The following is an 18,436-nucleotide window of genomic DNA, read 5'->3' as shown; positions in this document are numbered from 1 at the left end:
TGGCAGCGACAAATCCTTGCGGCGCCACGAGGCTCCTTCTCCTTAGCAGCGAAGGAAGCTAACTGCCGCTGCATATCTTGGATAAGACGCTTGAAGGGAGAGGAAGCCCTCTCAGGAGAAGGGCTGCTCTTATGAGAAGAAGAGGGGAAGAGACGTCCTCCTCCTTCTATCCAAAGCGACAGGGGCTCTCTTCTTGAGTGCGGCTGGGGCGTTCAGCAACGTCCTCCTCCGAAGAAATCTGGTCCTCTTCTGCGGCAAATCTCGCAGCCAGTGGAGAAGATTCCAAGGCACGAGAAAAGGAGAAAGCGTCCTCTTCAACGCGGCTCCTCTTGAAAGGACGAAGAGTCCAACCGAACGTGACCCCTTAAGTGGGAGAGGGCGCCTCGGAGGACGAAAAAGCAATCTTAAGGATCCGTGCGCGAGCGCGATCATGGCAGCCTGGGAGACGTCAACAAGGCCTGCGAAGGGGCGCCAGATCGGTGGGGGTCCCCGTAACCCTCTGCGGCTTTCGACATGCCCATTCCCAAGTCCTGGGAGTTCGGCAGAGGTCTAGCCCAGAGGCATTATAGGGCCGATCTGGCGCCCCTCCACAACACTGGGGATCACTACACTTCACTGCACTTTGATCGCCAACACCTTAGACTCCAAAGTACGAATGGAGTTCAAAATCTGCGCAAGGGCATTACCTTCCGCAGACATAATCACAGGGTTAGAAGGCGACTCTACAGGAAAGGAGAAGCATTAGTAGGGTTAACAGGAGATAAATTAATGCCCTGACTCCCACCTACCGACACACTCCTGGAGAAGACCTCCTTACGATCACGCTCTAGCTTTGCGAACATAAGAATCGTAAGCCTTCCAATCAGAATCAGGCAACGATTCACACTCCTTGCAGCGATCATCCAACATACAGACATGCCCTCTACATCTCATGCACTGTGTGAGGGTCAACAAGCTGTAGCCTCACCTACACTCCTTCACAACACACACCCTGAAACTAGCAGAACTAGATCCAGAAATCTTGTTCAAGGAAAAGCCAAAACCAAAATCAAAACAGTCCAAAGAAGCGTATGCCTATCCACAAAGCCAACGTCAAAAACCAAAAGACAATCAGAATACTTAGTGGAAAAGTTTAAACGAAAGGGGCGGAGGTATTGACAACAGGTGTTGACAATACCGCGACAGAAAAATCTGAATAGAAATGGGAATGGTTCCTGATGCCCGCCTCCCAGCGGCGGGAATGGGTACTAACCACCTGGCCCATCTGCGTGTGTCGTAAGTTTTGAATTTCTGTCAGTCCCTTTCGGAGAATACAGCTATATATATATCTGTCAGGTAAGTGTCATGAACAAAATTATTATTATTTGGAATGAATCTTGCCTACTGTTAAAGTTAGCTGACTACAGTACTACACTGAATGAGGATGCTGGGTTAGTGCGGCCAGAGAAACAATGTTCAGCCAAGCGAACTAAAAGCTTTTTAATGAGGGGAAAATAGCTTCTCAACATTCCTGCCTGTTGTGTGATCCTTTTTGGCAAGTACTGTCATCAGATGGAACCACAACAGATTGTAAGGACTTAGTAGCGAGACTTGTCAGAGGATCCTTACAGGGAAAAAGGGACTCTACCTTGTAGGGTACTTGTGACTCCTGTGCCTGAGTCGAAAGCCCATAACCGACAGTCCAGAACTAAAGAAAACTACCACCTTCATATATGAAGGTGCATTCCTATACACCAATGTACCTTCATGCTCCCAAATTCAATAGTGGGATTTCCTAACTAACGATAAGACAGAAAGCAAGGTTACTATCATATCTTGTTCAGGAGAAAGTGTCCCTGCTGCAACGATAGGACTAAGGGCTTTACACCTCATGCTCAATTTTAACATTTCGCAAATATGGGTCAACAACAGCTACACCTCCCCTGAGCTGCATGACATCCTTCTCTAGCAAAAGGTGTTAAAGGATATAAAGATGTGCTTGTGGTAAGGAAGCCATGAGGATTATTTCAAAGTTGGTAAAAATAAACTCTATGTGCACTGACTCCTCCTCTTAAAGTTTTATGTCTGTCCAGGTAAACACTTAAGAGTTCTAACTGGACATAAAACTACTTCTTCCTTGCCTACCAAAGCAATTAAATTAAGCACTGCCACAAATATGGGAAGGGCTTTCACTTCTAATCTTTTCTCTAAGCAATGAAAGAAAAGGGAGGTTCCCACTAGAACAAAGCCCACATACAAGAAAGGGCTTGAAGCTCACTAATATAAACCCTTGAGAGTTCTAACTGGACATAAGACAGCCACTTCAGCATTGCTTACCAAATCAGTTAAATCAGGCACGGTCACAAATACGGGAAGGCTTTCATTTACATATCTTTTCTCCTAAGCAAGGAAAGAAAAGAGAGAAGTTGCCACTAGAACAAAGCCTACATACAAGAAAGGGCTTGAAGCTCACTAACACACATTGCCACAGCAAGAGCCAAAAGAAAGGTGACTGCGTCTTAAATTTCATCGTAAACCATGATAGGAGGGTTGAAATTTCCAGCGCAAAAGATAGAAAACCTCTTCAAACTTTAAATTGTGGGCGATATTCCAGTCAGCATGATGCAGAACTGAATGCAATGTAAAGCAGTATCCTTTGACTGCTGACAGAAAACTGCTTTACATACCTGAGATATTGGCAGGACTTGAACAGGCTATCTAGTGAATGGGTGCTGGATATTACTCTGGACCAACACAAAGATCAATAAACTGACCACTGTTATTGATACACAAGTCGAGCAGTGGAGGGCCTTCTAGACTTAAGGATTGCTAGAAATGCCCTTAGCTTGTAACAGACAATGACAATCCCCATGTGATCAGATGAAGCAAGCAGAGGTTTGATGGAATTTTCTCAAATAAGACTGTCTGAAAAGGGCTTTCCTGAATGGAAGAAGACGAGGAACATCTACCACCAGGAAAGAAAGTAGGGGTAACCATTCCCTTTGGGGCCACCAACAAGCTATCAAAATCATCCTTGTGTTCTGTAAAGCTCATACCTTGAGTATTTCCTCAAAACAGCAAACAGAGGAAAAGTATAAAGGTCTAGATTTGACCATTCTGAAGGAAGGTATCAACTACCCATGCCTGAGGATCCTGGGAGCGAAGTATTTTGGGCAGTAATGAACAAACTGGTGTTTGGGTCTCCCCAGAGGTTCTGGCAAACCTGAAGAAGAGGAGACTATCTGACTGAAGACCTTGCCCTTTCAGCTGAGTTGGTCTTCAATAACAATGTTTTTCCCTAGAACAAAACAAGGTAAAGGAATCATGTTGCTGGACTCTGTCCAAAGGAGAAAGAAGTTTCTTTGTCATCTTAGGTAAGAGTTGAGAAGTTGAATTGTCAGGAAAGACTGTAATCCTATTGTCTCTGACTAGATTATCTGCTTGTGTAAGACCATTCCAAACTGCAAAAGCTGTAGGTTGTTTACCTTTCAACTCCCTGGCATCAAATGTTTCTCAGAATGGCCCCTAATCTGCTCCAATACATCCTAAGACAGTGTAAAGGTTCTTGAGGTCTACAGGCCAGCGAACTGTCTAAGTAAACTATTGGCCTCTAGAATCTTCCAATACTTCACAAAATTGTTATCCTCTCATCAAATCACTCATTATCTTCACATAAAGAAAACCACACTCCTGCATCAACAGCAAGGCTAACATTGGCTACATGGTCATCCTGTAAAACCAAAACATACGATTTCCACAAACTTTCCTATATAGCCTAATGCTTTCATCTCTGCTTGTTGTAGGTGACATAATGCTAAAACATAAAAAAGGCAAAATACCGTACAAGGGAAAATTAGCCAGAAATTATCAAATTATTACTGACGCCAATTCACACCGTCTGCATAAAGATACAGCATGAAGAATTCTGACAAGAACATAAAATTTCCAGCAACACCTGGTGGGAAACAGGTGATTACAGAGACAGTCCTAGCTGGTTTGCCAAGCGATATTTTTTCTATTTTGTATGCCAATCGCACATAATGGTGCAAAGATATAAGTTAACCTAAACAATAGATAAGATTAATTCCAAATACAGTAATACTAAGTACTACACAGGTCAAATCTCAAAAAAATTACTCACCAATTGGAAGGTAAACATCAAGCATCTCTTTTGATACATGGCCTCTTACAAGAGCTAAGTAGTATTTATCAACACGCTTATGAACAAAGCACTTGGTAATAGCTCCAGCAGCTTTCTTATGAACCGAAATGCACATCAGCCCACTGGTAGCATAATCTAGACGATGAGCAAACATAAATTCATGACCAAGCCTTGGGTTAGCCAAGTCAGGAAAAATACGTCGCAACTGAGTTTGTACAGTCACCTGTAAATTGAGTTAGTAATCATACAAAAAATCTACATATGTATAGTACTCTATATGACACTGTTTGTAAAGCCCTGAAGTTACAGATGTGGAAAAATACACTCAAGATTACAAACCAAGCACTGCACTAAATGCTAGGTTACTCAGCATTAAAAGTGCACTACAATATCTAAATTTCAAATTCTATACAGCACATAAAGACAAAAAAAGGCTAAGAGCCTTGCAAACTGTTAAAAATCTTATCCAAAACATAAGTAAAAGGCTTTACAATAAAATACTGTTACGAAACTGTTCAATGTATACTGTTAAAATTCTTCAAGAAGTTTGAAAATAAAATAGCAAGTTGTTCAATATACTGTCCAAATTCAGAGATAATTTTTGCAAATTGTTCAACATACTGTCCACAGACTGAACAGGAGTTCTAAAACATTACCAACTGTTGAACATAATTTCCACATTCTACACGAGAAAACCTTCATGACAATATCAACAGCCTGATTACCATAAACTCTAAAAAAGTTATCTTTGCAAACAGTTCAATATACTGCCGTAAGTATGGAAAATGACTTTACAATATATTATCTTTTCATATCATTCAATATACTTAATCTCAAAACCTCATTAATTATCAGGAACATTGTTGAAAACAGGCAGTGCATTACAAGTCAACAAACTCTTACCTCATCTTCTGGTGAATCGCTATTGATTAAGACATCATATCGTTTATTAATCAATATGTAGTTTGGACTTTGGTACATCACCTGTTGAGAAAAGATGGAATGGCTTACATGTCCCATGTAATGAAATTACTCTAGAAAAATATCCTATCCCTTACAATTCTGCAGAATCAAATCCTACAAATGTTTAAGGGTCCTCATAAAATTTTAAAAATCTAATAACAAAGAAAGTGAACAGATGGCAAGAAATAATCTCGCATGTATGCTCTACTTTAAACCCTGTACGCCTATGACACTTAACCATTTTTTTCAACTAGAGCTCACTACATTTACAGCATGTGTTCAAATAGGATGGAGTTATATTATCTTAATCATTAATCTTACATATAAACATTTACTTTGGAAAGATAACAAAATACAGCAAAAAATTAAGCAAAGTAATGTACTTCAGAAAGTTTTCAAAATAAGCAAAACATTCCACAAAATATTCCATTGTGATTAAAAAAATTTTCCTAACATGTTTTTCACATTGTGATTAAAAAAATTTTCCTAACATGTTTTTCACAGTCATTAAATACTGCACAACTATACTAATCTTTTGACAATCAGTAAATAAAATTATTGCAATATAGTACCTACATTATCTTTGTTTTTTGTAAAAAAAAATATTTGAACTAGTGTTATTTTTATTTGTTAAATATACAGTATTTTGATTGCAGAAATACTGTTTATAGATATTGTCACAATGTTCTTGTAGTAAGGCACATGAGTAAAAGCCAATGGTGACACTATATAGAAAGTTGGTTGCTATAGCCTTACCTTTATATCTTGTATTGTAGGTGATACATTATCCCCAAGTTTTTGCCTCACAAATCCAATCAGTAGATGTACTACTTTGCGTTTAAACCGATGCCAACCTATGACAACCATACCATCAATTATAATGGTCCCAAGTCCATAAAACCACTCCATTCACCTGGCAATTAAATACATAATTACTTTTTCTTACTCATGCAGGAGCTTAAATTTTGAAATTCGCGGTAGCGCTTCTATTGTTTTAGTGGAGGTGACTAGCCCCGCCCATTTTCAGGGAAGAATAGCTATAAAACAGCTGAAGAGCCCAGCTCGTTTGTGTCCTATGTCCATGAGAGGGGAGGAGGGAGGGCTATGATTTTATAATTACTTGGTATTTACTGTATATATGAAACTTAATTTTATCATGAAAATAACATTTTCATATAAGTAACTTACCAAGTACAGTAATTATATAGCTGAATCCCATATTGATAGGAGGTGGGATACATGGACATATTCTACCCCAAACCATTCAAGAATGGTAATGAATTTGAAATAGAAAGGTAGCTAGCATTGGTAAGATGCTTGTTGTAACCTTACCTGGTAAGAGAGCTATCTTAACCTGTAGTGGTGTGGTGGTATAGCCATGGAGTGCCGCTACTTAGGTGGGAGCTTTGCAGCAATGGAATATTCTGATGGCTAGCAAAGCATCAATAAGTGTCCTTGCCCTGGGTGCAGTACCACAATAAATAAAACCAGACAAAGCTGCCACCTACACATAAAATAAAAACCACTACCCGTCCACTAAAAATCTGGCGGGTGCTCCAGGTACACAGTACTCCCAGGCTCCCCAAGACTCGACACCCTATATCAAGGTGAAGAGATACAGCATAGAAGGAATAACCCCTATGCATCCTCCCCCAACACCATGCCAGCCACAGAGAACTGACCCAGGGTACTGCAGTTTTTGAACACTGTCTCCACTTCACATAAATAATGTGTTGCAAATATTGATTTACACTTCTAATAGGTGGACTGTAGAATCGCAGAGATAGACAAGTTATGTCTAAGAGCCAACGAGGTAGCAACAACCCTAATCTCATGGGCTTTAACTTTAAAAGCAAGCAAACAGTCCTCCCAAATTCTCGAGTGTGACTCAGAGATAATGTCTCTTAAAAATAATGACAATACATTCTTGGAAAGTGGTTGGGAAGGATTTTTACAGAGCACCAAAGGTTGCTAGAGGTGCCTCTGATCCTCTCAGTCCTATTCAGGTAATACCTCAATGTCCTTACAGGGCAAAGATCTCTCTCTTCTTCTTCTGGGCCAAGAATTTCCATCAAATTCTTGATGATGAAAGAACAGGGCCAGGGCTTGGAGGGAGTCTCGTTCTTATCCAGAAAACCAAGAGTAAATGAGCAGACTGCATCCCCTTGAGAGAATCTAACTCTTATCTGTGGCCTGCAGCTTGCTGACTCTTTTGGTCGTAGCCAAAGCAACAAGAAAAAGTTTTCCTTGTTAAATCTCTGAAAGAAATGGAACAAAGGGGCTCAAAAGGATGGCCCAAAAGCCATTAAGGACTATGTCCAGGTTTCAGGCAACTGAGTCTGTCTTCCTCTGCTTAACTGTGTCGAAGGACTTAATTAAATTGCTAATATCCTGATTAGACGACAGATCCAGGCCTCCGTGTCTAAAGTCAAGAGCCCAGCATGGCTCTGTATGCTTTGATAGTAGAAGAAGACAAACCTCTAGAAGTCCCAAAAATTGCAGAAAATCTGCAATTTGTGTTACAGTGGTTTGAGAAGAAGAAAAGACATGGAAGACAGCCCACTTGGCCTGATAGACCCTACAAGAAGACTGACGTCTAAACTTTGCAGTCGCCTCTGCAGCTGGTCTTGAAAAGCCCTTCCCTTTAACAAGTCTCCTGACAGTCTGAAGCCTGTCAGAGCAAGAGGGGAATAGTCCTTGGTGGAATCGTCAGAAATGCGGCTGTCTGAGGAGACTCGGTCTCTATGGCAGGAGTCTTGGAAAGCCTACTAGAAGCTTGAAGAGGACCGGGAACCACTCCTTCCGAGGGTCATAGATTTATTACGATGGCTTTAAAATCTTGTTTAAAACTTCCCTGACCATGCTGAATGGCAGGAAGGCATACAGGTCCAAGTTTGACCAATCCTAGAGCATGGCATCTGTCGCCCATGTCAGAGGGTCTGGAGCTGGAGAGCAAAACATCAGGAGGCGGTGGTTTCTCAACGTTGCAAACAGGTCTATAGAGGGTATTCCCCACAGTTTCTACAGGTTGGTGTAGAACTATGGGTTTAGAGTCCACCCTGTGGGAAGGACCTGTCTGCGACGACTTAGCTCATCCACTAGAACATTCAACTTGCCCTGAATGATTTTGTGACTATCTTGGTCTGATTCTTCTTCACTCAAAAAGAAGGTCCTTCGTTGCTTCAAAGAGGGAGAAAGAGTGAGTGCCTCCCTGATTCTTGATGTAAGACAGAGCGGTGGTGTTGTCTGAGTGGACCGCTACTGCTTTGCTGAAAGTCGCTTTTGCAAATGATTGAAGGCCTAAATGCATTGCCTTCAATTCCCTTACGTTGATGTGAAGTTTCCTCTCTTCTGGGGACCAAATCCCGGAAACTTCCAAGTCTTCCACAAGAGCTCCCCAACCCAGATCTGATGCGTTTGAGTACAAGGCTAGGCTGGAGCTCAAAGGAAGGAGTGACTTCCCTTCTAAAAGCCTTCTTTCTGATAGCCACCACTGCAAGTCCTTGATTTCTAGTTATTGGAAAGATGAACGAGTCTGGATGCGTTTTTCTGTTCCAACTGGCCTTCAGGAAGAATTGCAGTACCCTCGATGGATGCGAGGGTTCCCAAGAGACTCATCCACCTGTTGGTTGAACAGGACGGGAGAGAGAAAACTTCAAGCCATCTGAAGTGGAGTCAATTGTGACTTTTGTAAGATGACAAGTAAACCCAGCTCCTGGCTGAGGAGGAGCGTCTTCCGTAGGTCCTCCATGCATTTTTCCCTTGATGGAGAGCAAAGAAGCCAATCGTCTAGATATAGGGAGATGGTGATGCCCAAGAGGTGGAGCCACTTCATGAGAGGGGCAAAAACATGAGTAAAGACTTGAGGAGCTGCAGAGAGGCCGAAGCACAGAGCTCGAAACTGAAAAACTCTGCCCTGGAACACGAACCTGAGATACTTCCTGGAGTCCAGACGCATGGGGATATGGAAATGTGCATCCTGCATATCAATGGTTATCATCCAATCGCCCTGGTGAATGGAGGATAAGACTGATTGGTTCATTTTCACCTTCAATCTTGTCTTTTGAATGAAGAAATTCAAGGCACTGACGTCAAGGACAAGTCTCCAAGCCCCGATGACTTGGGGACCACAAACATACAGTTGTAAATACCCTGTGTTGACATCCTCAACCATCTCTACAGCTCTCTTCCTGAGAAGGGAAGAGACCTCTTCCAAAAAGGCTGAATACCTCTCTGAACCCACTGAGTAGGCTGTCAGTGTGATGGGCATCGACACTAAGGGAGACTTCTCCCTGAATGGAATGGAGTAGCCCTCTCTCAAAACCTTCAAAACCCATGGTTCTACACCTCTGACCTCCCATTTCTCCCAAAAATGGAGAAGTCTGGCTCCCATTGTTATGCGGACTGAATTTTCACTTTCGAGAAGAGGAATTGGTCTTTTTAACTGATCTAACCAAGCGCAAGTTTGAACGAGGCTGGACTTGAACCTTGCTCTACTGTCATGAAAGGACTGCTGTTGGAGTTGGAGAGGAGAGACCATCTTGGTGACAAACGAGGTTGACTCCTTGGGATGTTTGGCTGACTGAACCAGATCTTGGGTGGACTTTTTCTGAGGTCTGAGTCTATCTCCTGTACTGTGGCCAAAGGAAAAAGATGATGATGATCCAGCAGTGAAGAAAGGAGAGCAGATTTCTGGGTGGTAGTGATCCCTTGGTGGCGAATGAACACCAAAGTTCCCTCTTCTTTAGCGCCCCCAGAGAAAACAAAGCAAACCAATTCCAGGGCTTTGTCCGTGTAAGAATGGACACCCAGCCAGGCTGAAGACAAGTCCCATGCAAGATCACAACAGTCTCCAATCTTCTTTGCAAGTGCTCCTATGGTCCAATCTAAAAAGCTTAACACTTCAAACACTTTAAAAATATTCCTCACTAGATGGTCAAGCTGCGTCGACAAGAACAAGATCTTCACTGGTGCGAAAGGCGTTCTGCACAACGAATCAGTAAGGCCAGAGAAGTCCCCCTGGGAGGAGGCAGTGACTCCCACAGAAGGAACTTCTCCAGTGGCGTAAGAGAAGTACCTCCTTCGTGAAAGTCGAGAGGGAGAACAGAAGACAGCCTTGCCTTGTTCCCTCTTCTCCAAGAGCCACACTCCGATCTCACTCAAGGCTTTCCTGGACGAGGAGGACAGAACCATCATGGGAAGCCTGGAACTCTCATCAAGCTGATTCCTCATCATAAAGGTAGAAGCAAGAGAAGTTGGGGCAGCTGGAGTGAAGAAAGTCAGAAAAGAGACCAAGAAATATCTGGGGAGAGGTGCATAAGCTGTGGGAGAAGGTTCCTGGTTGAGAACTTCATCATCTGATGAAATTGGAGGAGCCAAGTCCGGAGGGTCCTTTGCTACTGCAGGCGTCTTCTATAAAAGGCCCAGAATGTCAATGAGTTGGTGCTGAATGGGCGCCAGCGAAGAGTCCTGCACCATGGGCGCGAGAGAAACTGAAGCAGACAACTGAAGAGGTGGCGCTGGGTGCCTGGAACGTGGTGCAGGGTGCTTGGAACATGGCGCCGGGTGCTTGGCAGCTGGCACCAAGCGAACTGGAGATGGCACCAAGCATTCAGAAGCTGGTGATGGGCACTCAGGAACTGCTGGGAGCTCAAGAGCTGCTGGGCACTTGGGAGAAGCAGATGGTCGTTCTACAAACAATGGATGCTTAGAGGAAGACAATGGACACTTCCGGGAACTGGATAGGTGATTTGGCGCCAAATACTGGCGCTCTTCAACGGGACACTCAGGAGAAAAGCGCTCCGGACTGTCCCGGTAGCTACATGAAGGCTGGGGGCTGTGCTCAGGTTCCTTGAACCGCTTACAGGGGAGCGGAGATGAGCGATCTGCAACTGCTACCCACCTCTTTAAAGGCCGAGACTCATCAGGAAAGTGCCATCACCGCCTCTTGTCCTGACTGGAATCTGAAGCACTAGAGGATAATTGATGTACATCCTTTTGGATGCCTTTCCAATGGGTGTCCACCGAGACCTGGGACCGGACAACAGGCTCGACTGAGGGGGCGACTACCTGTGGGCAAACCCCACTGACCTCCCTTGGACTTCCAGTATGCCTCCTCCTAGGTTTAGGGGAGTCTGGCAGGGACCTTCGTCTAGGAGTGTCAGCGGGACAAGCAGCCACCTCCTCCACTGACGCTGCACTTGCACCTTTTTCACTCACTTTGTCCATGAGAACCTTGATGGATGCCTCTAATTGGGCAACAGTATTCATAATCAGGCAGAATGTCTGGTCAAAATAGGCTTCAAGACTGGAAATGGGATTGGGGTCGGAAGCATGGAAGCCAGGTAAACGTTTAGGTGGAATAGTCGGAGGGCTGGTTATGAGAGGAAGGACAGTTACAGGAAAAGACACAACAGGCAAATCGGCTACACCCAATTTAGGAGTAGATTCTAGGCTAGCTAAATTCCTAGCTTCGGCTCTAGCATCTGCCTTTCTTTTCCTGTCTCTCTCAAGCTTGTCTAAATGAGCTTTTAACACCTTCCATTTTCCCTGATCCCAGTCCCTGCATTCATCACAAGTCAAATCAATTGTGCAAATCTGTCCCCTACAATTAATACTGATAGTATGTGAATCGTATGAGGCTTTTGTCAGTCTACTATTGCATAGACTGCAAAAACGAATACTGGATGCACTAGAGTCAGACACAGTCCATAAATAAATGTCTTAATCAGTGAAAAAACAGGTCCAAAAAAACCCCTAAAGTATCTATAAATAGCATGAAGGCTACCAAAAAGATGAATACTTCACCAAAATGGAGATCAAATACAACCATCCAGCGACAAAAATCCAAAATCAAGCTGCTCATATAACAGGAGTTCAGTCGTTAACCAGCAGAAACGAATTGAGCTCTTCAGCTGTGCTGTACCTATTCCTCCCTGAAAGTGGGCAGGGTTAGTCACCTACACTAAAACAATAGAAGCGCTACTGCAAATTTCAAAATTTAAGCTGCTGTGCGAGTTAGAAACTATACCTATATAATTACTTGTTAAGTTACTTATACGGAAAAAATGTTCATGACTTTTCACATTATTTTTTTCTTTAATGAAGAATTTTGAGAAATCAAGAAAAATTAAAAAGTGAGTAATTAAAAAGTGAGTAAATATCAAATACAAATTCAAGGTACTGTACATTATTGCAATATGGCAAAGTTTAAGTTTTTCTTTTCCTTTTTAGTTTAATATCCTATCACAAAGTGTCCTTAAATCTATATTGCATCATACCCCACATAAAATTTCTATAGAGTCTTATACTCCTTGAAGTATAAGAATACTTCATATTTCCTTAGGGATGGTAAACAACAATTTTTTTAACAGTTTCCTGAAATAGTTATTACCTTAGTACAGTACAGCAGTAGAATAAATATTGTTACTTTTTCATTCAATACATCTTATTCTGTCTTATATTGGGTAAAAACTGCTGTCACTGGATACCTGTTATGATCAATGTTGAAACAACATCTAAACAAAGTGCCTGGGTGTGCGTTTGTGTTTGACACCACTCAAGGGACCAAACTCATCTTTGTATATATAAACCTAGAAAAATTAAAAACAGGGAACCATGCATTGTTTGCAACTGATATTTCTCTTTGGAGGAATAACTGGCAACCTGGTGGTTACATGTGAAGCCAGTAATTGTTTCCTGAGTCCAGGGATTCTCGGGAAAAGCTGGATATCTTCATTACAACTGAAACTGGAGCATTTTGGATGTTAAAACCACAAATTTCTGTTTTGTTACTTTCCACTACAATTCATAAATGTAGTACAGGTATTCATTACAGTAATGAAGTTGCCATACTTATGGAATACAATGTTCAAACTGAGAAGCACTGAGCAAAATTATGCCACTATAGAATGAAATGGGTATTGTTTAAAGCATGAGCAAAATTACATCATTACAGAATAAAATGGGTATTGTTCATAAAATGGATACAATTTATACCCGTAAATTGTATTTTATGTGAAATATACTGTACTCTAAAATAAAAGATATCCAAAATCCAGGCCTTATGTATATATTTATTTTGAATGCATCACAGGATGAATATACACTGCATATTAAAAGGTGCTGCTATCTAGAGATGTAAACAAAGAAGAAAAAATATTACATCTCTATAGTTTCAAGATACACCAAACAATTCACATATACAATCTAGCAATGGTAAAGTTACACATAACCCACTTTAATTTGTGTACAATACTTCAATTTCTTGACAGCACAATTTAATATCACCATGGGCTGAATGATGGTAATTTTTGTGAATTTATTTAAAATATGGTGATAATATTTCCTTTTTTTTTAGTCGGGCCAAGGGGATACAAAGTTCCAAAATTATAGATTTAAGTACTTTAAAAGACTTCAATCATTTCCTAAGTTTAATTTTGCTATTTTACATGTTTCCCATGGGAGTTCTCCCATAATTATTACATATGTGGGGATGAGAATACACAAGATCAAGTGGTTTGCACTGAATGTAATGGTCAAAATACATAAAATGCAAGATAACCAAGTGGTTCATTTATCTAGTTAGAAATTACTATATATACAACCATCCTTCATCATCATTTACACCTGCCCTAACCAATATTACCACATCAATAATGAGCTAAGGGTGTAAATAGGTATATTAAGCATTTTTGGGGAAAAAGAGCTCCTCACCTAATTGGCTCAGTTTTGCTACATATTAGATTTTAATATGACTGCCTTTGGATAACCGACCTTTTCAGGCTGCCACTAACATTCAGGTATACCTGTGAAGGTCTGCCTGCACAGGTAGACTTGTGCAAGTATAGCTCCACCACTAACAATACAGTTTCTTTTACTCAGTTCCCTGAAGCAGCCATTGTGACAAAAGATGATGTTCTGGCAAAAACTGGCTCACTGATAGCAACGAAAAATAATAAACACTTAAAAAAAGACGTCCAGTGAAGGCATGGTTATTATTCACTGTTAAGATACGATGTTAATAATGAATAAACACTGTACATAGTCTACTGTTGTTTTGTATCATGAATATAATTTTAAAACTGAAATATGTACATGATGTACAATCATGAATCAACAAAAGTAGGCCCATCCTTGTTTTACATTACAGTACTTTGCTACTGTATATTGAATAATTGACCTAATTTAAAACTACCTTGCATATATGGTTTATATACATTACTTGCCCAAGACAAGCCTCATTCTTATAGATTTCAGTGAAATCTCAAACCAATCTGGAATGACCCTGTCACTTTCTGCCTTCCTTATACACAATTATTTTTCCTGTAGAAAAACTGCAAAATTATAAACACTGTATAATAATTTCAATCAGTTATTAAAAAAACAAATCTGATACATCAGTAATTTAGGTATAATCACTTATATTCAATAAACAAACTCCCCACTCTAGGACGGGAGAGAACTGAGCAAAACAGGTGACTTCCCCATGCTAACAGTCAGGCACGCCTGCGCAGGTCATTTTGACGCAGGCATATCAATTGAGATGAACTATTTACTCAGGTTGCCTGCGCAGACAGAAAAAACTGTGCAGGCTGTTCACAACAATGTTTAGGTGTGCCTGTACAGGTTGACTTTGCAGGCAAACCTGCACAGGTACTATACCTGAATGTTAGTGGCAGCTTTTAGTCTAATAGTTAAACTATCAATGATTCCCTGTATAACAGATATAGGCTAGCCTTGGTATGGCATGTGACTCCATACCTTAGGTTAGCTATGATCAGTACTGTAAATAATGCACCTTAAACAAATTATGCTAACCTAAGATATCCCAAAATACCTAGTGGTTTGTTTGAATGCCTTGAAAATCTGGCTCAGTAATGCTGCAATGAATTAATTCCTAACCGGCACTGAGTTGGTATTAAAAATGGTCAAATTGTGATCACAATGTTTTTTCATAGGAAAATGGAGGCACGTGTGTAAGTTGTGTATTGAGGATAAAAATATGAAGATTTGCATTATTTTCTAGATCAATTGTTCTTGTTATGAGGTGTTCTGGTCTGTAAATTCTTAAGAAGTTGGGGTGACAAAAGTTTGTAGCAGATGATCTATTCATTAGCACTTATGGGAGTATTTTTGTTTTTCTGTTACATGATAATTACCTATCATTTTCAACCAATTAAAACTAGATACATTTTCATGCTAATGTACACAGATGTATCTTGACTCCTCCCAGTTTTCAATACACTATGTTCAGTTTAACAAAGGCTGTATTACTTGCATTTGCTAATGGTGAGGGCACTAGCTTTATTTACAAAATCATGACTAAACAACTATATCCAAATGGAAGTTCCATAATCCCTCTCACTAATGAATCCCTTTCCTCCTGTGATATAAGCTGCTTCTGACTGAGCTGAATGATTAGTATTACGACAAGAGGTACTTCACACCCTGAAAGAAAGGAACATGTTCTGTGCAAAGTTATGACGGGAACAGGGGATGCCCGACGACTTGCCAGTGAGAACCCTGTGTGAGTTTAGGTTGAGATGAATTTCTGTACTTCACTTTTATGAGGCAAAGATAGGACACCCAAGGTTAGGTTAGATTCTGAATAAGCAGAGTGCAGTACTGTAATGCTGAGATGCATCCCAATAACTGGCCTTGAGAAGTGTTTGTATTTTAACATGTATTAGAGACATACTAATTAAGACCATGAACCTTCTATTTTCCTGAATTGTGGTTTATGCTTCCTAGATCATCCCTGTTCATGCAGTTTTTAATTTTTTATCTGAATACCTCTCTTAAATAACCCAGTTTTCCCTTTGGGGTTCCCCATCAATTATTACTATATATAATAAAGGAATTAGGGAACCTAAAAGCCAGTGGTTTGCTCCAAAAATGGTCAAATATATGTAAACCACAAGATGAGTAGTATGAAAATACATGGTTAATTATTAGACAAATTGTCCCTAGCTCTAATAGCCTCATGGCATTACTGTGAGCTGGCATAGCCGAATTTTAGTCACCAGTCTGGTTTTCTTAATTCATGCCTTAGACTAATATGACTTTAATTTTTGTAACCTGGCTATGTATAAGACTATCTATCCTAGGCCTATGAACCACAAGATAAGTAAATGTACTAATAGAATACTTGAGGCTAAATTTATGGGTAGAACTGTGGGGTTGCTCTGCATCGAGTATTAACTTGGAAACTGACTTTTCCTATAGTATTTTGGTTGCTTATTAACAATTTACTGTTATCTTTTGGGGTCGACTGTAATTAACCTGTAATTAACATCAAAACTGATATGTTTTTGTATGCTGGCCATCCTGGAATGCTATCACACATGTGCAGTGTTGTAAGGGAGCTTTTGGTAAAAAGTGGAGTTTCCTTCACTGGGGCACGCCTAAGTAACACAGCCTGCTATGTTAAGTTAGGTTAGGGTACGTTAGGTTGGTATAGTTCCTTTTATAACAGGTTTCCTTAGCCAATCCCTTCTTGAACACATAGCTCCCTAATGACTTGTGCATGTGCGGACCCATTCCATAACAACATGACAGTCCAGTCCTTCTCCCAACGATTTCCCCCTCCCAGAAACCTGCGTTCCCAAAGGGTACCCAACCATGTTGGGTAGATATGAAGTTAGCCTATTAATATTTGACTGACAATAAACAACACCACCTCCATCATCAGCAAGACTAAAAGTAGGTTATAGGAAAAATCAACTTCCAAGGTAATAATCTGTGGGGAGTTACCCTGTAGTTTTTATAATTTACGTTCTACCGTCCGACTACGCTTCGGATAGCCCTCAGGTTAAGCAGAGTACCAAAATTAAATGTGCTTACAGCCTACTCTAGACTAAGCTTAGCATAGGATAGCCTAGCCAGGCTACAAAAATCAAGGTAAAATAAATCCAAGGCATGAATTAACAAGGAAAACAAGGCTGATGGTCATCACACGCCCTTACGTTAAAGAATTCATCCAAGGCTGGTTTTAACAGAACTGCACTGTAAGACAGGCTAGGGACCGTAAGTTAACCATCTCTTTGCCTGTTAGGCTACCTATGGACCTTGGCTAAGGTATCAGTTTCACCACCCGTACTTTCTACAGAAACTTAGTAAGCATGGAATAATACAGCAATTGGCTGCAAGCTTGAATTATTACGATACCAAGCCATTAAACTGCAGAAGTACTTTCGTTCCTCGTTCTATAGTGTTCGCGATCACAGCCGTATTAGTCTAACATTCCTAACACAAATAAACGGAAGAAGAGCTCTTCATAAACCAAAATAACAGTAACCATAACCAGGAACCATATGTACTAAATAGAGCATAGAGATTTTACTGGAATAAGAGAGTACGTCGAAAAAGCATTGAAAAGGCAATAAAGATAAAAAAATAAGCAAGGTGTTGAAGAGACATTGGAAGAGAAGAGGAAAGAAATGAAGACGAGGCTCACAGAAAACTTTGGGAAACTGATTGCATCAGGGAACCTGAAACAAATGATGCATGTATGATAATGAGAGTCAGGCTGAATATGTTGGACTTCAAGGCTAACTTCCGGGGTAAATAAAGGACGAAATTTGTGATATCTGCAAAGTGGAGGACAGCCCCGAACATTTATTCAGCAGTAAAACCCTACAAAAAAACAAAAGAATAGGACATTACTTTAGACCCTGAAATCCCCTGACAAAAAACTGGAGGAATACATAACACTAGACCTAAAAATTAAGAATTTTTTTAACCTGGGAAGCGCTGGTTGTCAAAGCCAGTAATATGGTACTGCCTCAGTAAAAAATGAAAGGGGGAAGGTTAAAAGTAAAGTAGAAATTTATTAACAATATTTAGTTACTATTTATTTAGAAACATCTCAAACTTCTGGGTGATCTTTGTTGTAGAAAAGGGTAATGGTCAAGGATTAAAATAAACAGTCTAATGTACTATCATATAAAGTAAAGACGTTTAAAATTGTAAAAAACAAGGGAATTCAGTGGCAGTTTAAATAATATAACAGTATAAAAGAGAAGAGCTGAAAAGTAAAAGTATCAATAATTAAAAAGCTCTACAACTCACACGAACTGTGTTGTGTGCCCGCAACTGTGTTTGTGGAGTGAGCACTTGAGAACCAGGAACCTACGAAAAATGCGTATATTGGCTCTGCAGATGTTGTGAGGAAGTAAAAGAGACAGAAGATAGAGACTGGGGTGACAGTAATAACCAGAACCTTAGTATATGTGTAAAATGTAAGAGAGGATATAAGGAACAAATGGGCAACAAGCCAGGAGGATGAAAGTGCTATGAGAAAGGAGATAGAAGAAAAATCTACGAACATCA

The 18,436-nt window shown here is 40.6% G+C and overlaps 1 protein-coding gene across 6 annotated transcripts in view; it reads right to left on the bottom strand.

Moving 5' to 3' along the window:
• Positions 1-18,213, bottom strand: part of LOC136840951 (RNA pseudouridylate synthase domain-containing protein 1-like) — a 28,255-nt gene extending 10,042 nt beyond the window's left edge. For 2 of the 6 annotated variants that reach the window (XM_067107931.1, XM_067107930.1), the window contains exons 1-4: positions 17,273-17,409; positions 5,861-6,017; positions 5,045-5,125; positions 4,121-4,364 (exon numbers count right to left, since the gene is read on the bottom strand). In XM_067107931.1, the coding sequence (XP_066964032.1) occupies positions 4,121-4,364; positions 5,045-5,125; positions 5,861-6,013 (478 nt within the window). In that variant the 5' untranslated portion in view covers positions 6,014-6,017; positions 17,273-17,409. Of the gene's footprint in view, positions 1-4,120; positions 4,365-5,044; positions 5,126-5,860; positions 6,018-12,497; positions 12,521-17,070; positions 17,410-18,175 lie in introns of those variants that run through there. The other 4 variants (XM_067107935.1, XM_067107934.1, XM_067107933.1 and 1 more) reach the window with 4 other exon arrangements.
• Between the last annotated feature and the right edge of the window lie 223 nt (positions 18,214-18,436).

The sequence above is a fragment of the Macrobrachium rosenbergii genome, chromosome 8, assembly GCF_040412425.1.
Source record: "Macrobrachium rosenbergii isolate ZJJX-2024 chromosome 8, ASM4041242v1, whole genome shotgun sequence".
NCBI lineage: Eukaryota > Metazoa > Arthropoda > Malacostraca > Decapoda > Palaemonidae > Macrobrachium > Macrobrachium rosenbergii.
The sequence above is the reverse complement of the archived record's forward strand: the minus strand, read 5'-3'. Positions and strand labels throughout refer to the sequence as shown.